This window comes from Austrofundulus limnaeus, unplaced genomic scaffold, assembly GCF_001266775.1.
Source record: "Austrofundulus limnaeus strain Quisiro unplaced genomic scaffold, Austrofundulus_limnaeus-1.0 Scaffold210, whole genome shotgun sequence".
Lineage (NCBI taxonomy): Eukaryota > Metazoa > Chordata > Actinopteri > Cyprinodontiformes > Rivulidae > Austrofundulus > Austrofundulus limnaeus.
In genome coordinates, this window is record NW_013952612.1 from 517,353 (window position 1) to 522,485 (window position 5,133).

At 39.3% G+C, this 5,133-nt stretch overlaps 2 protein-coding genes and 1 pseudogene across 2 annotated transcripts in view; 2 read left to right on the forward strand and 1 right to left on the reverse strand.

Moving 5' to 3' along the window:
- Positions 1-4,983, forward strand: part of LOC106525035 (deoxyribonuclease gamma) — a 10,519-nt gene extending 5,536 nt beyond the window's left edge. Inside the window, exons 11-12 of the mRNA XM_014019136.1 lie at positions 4,748-4,794; positions 4,946-4,983. Coding sequence (XP_013874590.1) covers positions 4,748-4,762 — 15 coding nt within the window. The 3' untranslated portion in view covers positions 4,763-4,794; positions 4,946-4,983. The remainder of the gene's footprint in view (positions 1-4,747; positions 4,795-4,945) is intronic.
- Positions 1-5,133, reverse strand: part of cand2 (cullin-associated and neddylation-dissociated 2 (putative)) — a 43,154-nt gene that overhangs the window by 28,843 nt on the left and 9,178 nt on the right. The gene's annotated exons all lie outside the window — the stretch shown is intronic.
- LOC106525034 (deoxyribonuclease gamma-like) overlaps positions 361-5,133 on the forward strand; it is a 5,563-nt pseudogene continuing 790 nt past the window's right edge.

Below are 5,133 nucleotides of genomic sequence, written 5' to 3' on the forward strand. Positions count from 1 at the left end.
CTCCAACTCCTGCTCAAAACCCTAAATATCTACATGCAACATTTGGGAACGACCACAGGCACCAGTTTTTAAACCACATCAGGATCAGATACATTTCCACCTGCAGAGAAAGGTCTTTGTGTCGCTCAGTGTTAAAGAATTACATCTTATAAATATATTCAACATGTAAATGAAGACAAAACTGTAAAAATGATTGAAAAACCAGCTGTGAAGATTTGAGTAATTCTGTGTTTTCTGATCTYGAGGTCAGACTTTGATCGTGTAAAGACAGGAAACGTGTCTGCAGATGATTATGGAGGCAGATGGGAGGGTTTACAGAAACACCCCTCAAAAGTTTCACATCTGTCCTTTTTGTTTCAGTCTCTGCTGACGCTGCAGCTGCTTCTCTTCACTTCACTTAGTTCAACAACAACTGTAAGTATTTTCTTATCATACTTTACATTCCACTACTTTTCCCTCCGATAATCATCAGTATTCTAAAAACAAACAAAAAATTTTTTGATTTGTTTTTCACAAACTCKGACTGAAGCACTGACCTCACTGCTAAAATATTTTCATGTAAAACATGTTGCGTCTAAATGCCTTATCTTCTGTTATAAACACATCATGATGATGTTTGAGCGTTTGATATGCAGATCAACTTAAAAATAAAACCCCATGTAAATTCAATACAGTGATAAAAATTATAAACTAAATTACCACTTAATTTATTTCACGTTTTTCTTCTGTGGAGTTGGACTTTTCTGTGAATTTTCACATCTTTACTTTTATTTTAGGCTTTCAGTGAGTATATCTTTTGGCACTGGCTGATTTTTGTGTAATGAAAACAAATCTCAGATAATGTAGTTTAAAAAACAAAACTATTTTAGCTCCAACAAGGTGATTCCTAACCTGAACGACCAGCCGAGGGGTGATTTATTTGAGCATTTCTCACAGATTTTGCTAAGAAGGTTGGGACATARTGTGTCTCCGAGACAGAGCTTGATTTTTTTTCTTGCAGACGATGATGAGTTACTGGGTTATATGTAGACTTAATACTGGTTCATCCCTTTCGTTCTGCAGTTGTTTTTAAGACTAAAATGAATCAGTTTTTTCAGAGCCGGCTCTTGGCATAGGCGAACTAGGCGGTCACCTAGAGCGCCATCTGCTGGAGGGGGCGCCGAACTGCAGAAGGAAAAAGTAATTATTTGTAATCCCTGGTTGTAACTCTGCTCAGCGCRCCTTTCAATTAGCTTTGTCTTAAAAACTATAACGAAGTATTACAGGAAAAATAAACTACTCTACCCATAAAACACCCCCTCAATGCAGCAATCACCCCCACCCTCTCTCTCGTTTGATTGACGTTGCACTGACTCGTCCTGCTCCGACACTCTGACGGGGGAGGGGCTAGTAGTGCCTCTCAAGTAGCAGTTTGTGTTGACAAAATCAATAACAACAAGTCTGTATTTTGTTGTCCCATTCATGTCAACCTCTTCGGCCGTTTACCTGGATAAAAAGCCTCAAAAATCTGTAAATTTAGCAAAAAATACGTACAACTTGCAACTGGGGGCAGGGCGGGGGGCGGGGGTGCAAAAAATCTAAGTTTACCATAGTACCTTACACTGTCAAACTTGTTTTTAAGGGTTCAAATTGGGGTGGGTGGGATATAGTTTGGTGGGGAGGGGGGGTGCGCTTCAACTTGCCTGGGGCACCAAAATGGTTAGAGCCAGCACTGAGTTTTTTTGATAGTCAAAGGAACAAAAGGTGTCTGGTAATGAGCAGCATGCTGGCCCATTAGATGTTATAATAAAATGTTTTCGTATTTTCAGTTTTATAGAAACCTTTAACATCGATGATGATGATGATGATGATGATGATGATGATGATGATGATGATGATGATGATGATGATGATGATGTGTTGACCGTTTTCAGTTTTTTTTTTACTTGTATTTCTGGTTTTGGGTGCTGAGAAAACAAACAATGTGACTGAAACCACCCCATCGTGTCTTTTATCAAGAACAGACATGTTGTGAAACCATCCTCAGTGCTGGCTGGAGACGTCAAACAAATATGTGAGGAGGGGCCCACTTGTCTCCTTGCTGCAACAATTAAAGCCTTTGAACCCGAAGATTAGGTTCTTTTTCTGAGGAAGTTTTTTTTCTAGCAACAGAGCTGCTGCTTCTCAGTAAAAAGGTGTTCAGACACCTGTCTGGGAGGAGTTTCCTCCCACAGAACAAAAACATGACCGTTAGGCTAAATGGCAACTTTAAATTGTCCCTAAATGGGAATCATTGTGTCTCAGTGTGGGCACTCACACAGCAACTGTGGTGGTTTTATCTGAGCATTTTTTTAAATAACTTTTCTAAGGAGATCTGACTCCTTGGAAGCAAAATGTAAATGAATTAACATTTCTTTACAACTGTTGCGCAGAGTTTTCAATCTTTATTTCTGTAATTCTTTGTTTTTTTAACCCTCCTGCTGTCCTTGGTTGACCCAAGGACAGCAGGAGGGTTATCTGAAGTGTTGTTCTTAAGTTTCTCACAGTCCGTCTGTTGCAGCATGAATAAAATGTTTTTATAAAGCCCCGTCATTCACTGTTTTATCTTATTTATTTTATTTTTCCCCTCCTGAAAGAAGTCAAAATGAAAGTAGCAGCGTTCAACATGAAGAACCTGGGGATGAAAAAAGTCTCAGACAGCTTCGTCTCTGAACATCTAATCGAGGTGATTTTTATCAAGCAGAACTTATTCAGTACAAAGTAAAAAAAAAACCATTAAACCATAATAAATATGACCTAACGTCATGTGTTTGTCTCAGYTCATGTCTCAGTACAGCATCGTGGTGATGCTGGAGGTCGTGGACAAAAACAACAAAGCCATGGAGCTGCTGCTTAAAAAACTTAATGAAGCTTCGTGAGTTTTTATCKAACAGAAAAACTGCATTTTATGTGACAATACATTGTGAACGCTGAGTGTTTTAATATAAACTATGCCATAACAATGTTAATGTTTTGTCTGTTTTTTAAAGGGAACYTTCATATAAAATGGCCCGCAGCTCCTGTCTGGGTCGAGGCACCTACAAGGAGCAATATGTGTATTTCTACAGGTTGGTCTGGACTCTGATCTGTTGAAGATATCAGTGATGCTGTTGATGGTGTTGAAGTATTGTCACAGCAGCTGTGATAATCATTGAAAGATGTTTTTAAAATGTTGTTCATTCCGGAACAGAAATAAACTTTAGACTCTTTGTGTCTCAGAGAAGACGAGGCAGAGCTCAACGCTGAATATCAGTATGAAGACGACCAGGCTGGAGATGAAGATGCTTTTGCCAGAGAGCCGTACGTCGTGCACTTTAAGTGTTCTGACACAGGTTTGTGACGTTGAGGTTTACGTAACAATTTATCTAATTTATTTACTGACTCGATCAAGCGTTTTCCATTATTATATTTTCATCCAGTTGCTGAGGACCTGGTTCTGATCCCAGTCCACACCAGGCCAGAAGACGCGGAGAAGGAAATAGATGAGCTTTARGATGTGGTCACGGCCGTCAGGGAGAAATGGGGAATTGACGTAGGTTTTATAAAACAGTAAATTTAATGTTCAAAATGATTCAAAACAGCTTTTAAACCACTTTAGTACCCTTTCAAAATAAGAGAGCAGAATGCTATGGTGTTTCTTTTGCCAAAGATATTAAATTTTCAGATTAATCTGATAATTAGTGTTAAAAACTTCTGACCACCATCATCAGTTAAATGTTGACACTGATCTTCTTTTCTCTGCAGAATATTGTAATTTTAGGAGACTTCAATGCAGACGGTCATTATCTTTCCAAGAAGAAAAAAACTAAACTTCGTATCTGCAAAGAGCCTTTTTACTGGCTGATCGACGACAGCGTGGACACAACAGCCAGCAACTGCACCGACGAAACCTACGACAGGTGAGTCAGACCAGGTGTCCCAGCAGAAACAAGCAGCAGAGCTTCATTCAGGTGTTTGGGCTCTTGGTCGTGCTGTATGATTTTATTTGGTCCAAGCTTTGGCWGTTGGTCTCAGATTTGACTCTGGAGTCTTTTGGTCTACAGAGCAGTTGGTCATCTAAATTGGTGGCTACCACCCCTGGTCCTCCAGACCCACTATCCTGCATGTTTTAGTTCTTTCCAGGTCCTCAGACTCTTCAGAAACCTGTTAATCACTCCTTCATAAAATGAGGCAAAGCAGGGAAACATGTAAACCATGTAGGATAGTGGGCCTTGAGGACCAGGGTTGAGAACCACTGATCTAAATGACTTTAAGGAGCCCAAACCATCAGCCCTCTACTCCCGTGCTGACAGCTGGGAGGTGTTTGTGTTGAATGTGGTCAAACATGATTCATGGAGGCCAAATCCTCACAAACACACATATACAGACTTTGAAAACCCTACAAAGCTCAATAAATATTAAATATTAGAGACCAGGAAATCATCCCAAAATATGTTGAATGTGAGTCTTRTGTTGATTTTCTGCAAACAGGATTGTGGTCTATGGAAGTGAGATGCTGGACGCCATCGTCCCCYACTCGGCTAAGCCCTTCAACTTTCAGAAAGAGTTCAAARTGACCGATGAAGACGTGAGATTTATTTGGTTTAATGATCTACGTCTCTTTGTTTGACAATAAAAAATGGTTAAAAGTTTTCTTCAGTTTAAAGATAAAACCGGAGCTTTGATTCATCGTGTGTTTGTCTTTGTTGTCCAAGGCTCTAAGGATCAGTGATCATTATCCTGTGGAGGTGGAGCTGAAGACTAAAACAGGACCAAAGACCCAAACTACAAAGAAAGGTTTGCCTTTACTGTGGACTTCAGAGAGATTGYTGTTGCCTCAGTTTGAGCAGATTCCAGTTTAAAAATCATTGGTCTGCATTAAATGAATAAAAACTGAACTAAACTAAATTTCACTATTAATCTTCATTCTGTTGCTGTAAACCAACAGGACCTCAGAAGGATGCAGGAGCTAAAAGAAAACCAGGACAGAACTCTGCAGCCTCGACGTCAAAGAAACGACGTTAAATTTAACAAATAACTGGATCTTACAAATCATTACAAGTTAACTTTATAACAAAAAGCAATACCTCTAAAAATGTTTGTATTTTATTTAAATTCTTTTAAAAATGCCAGAGA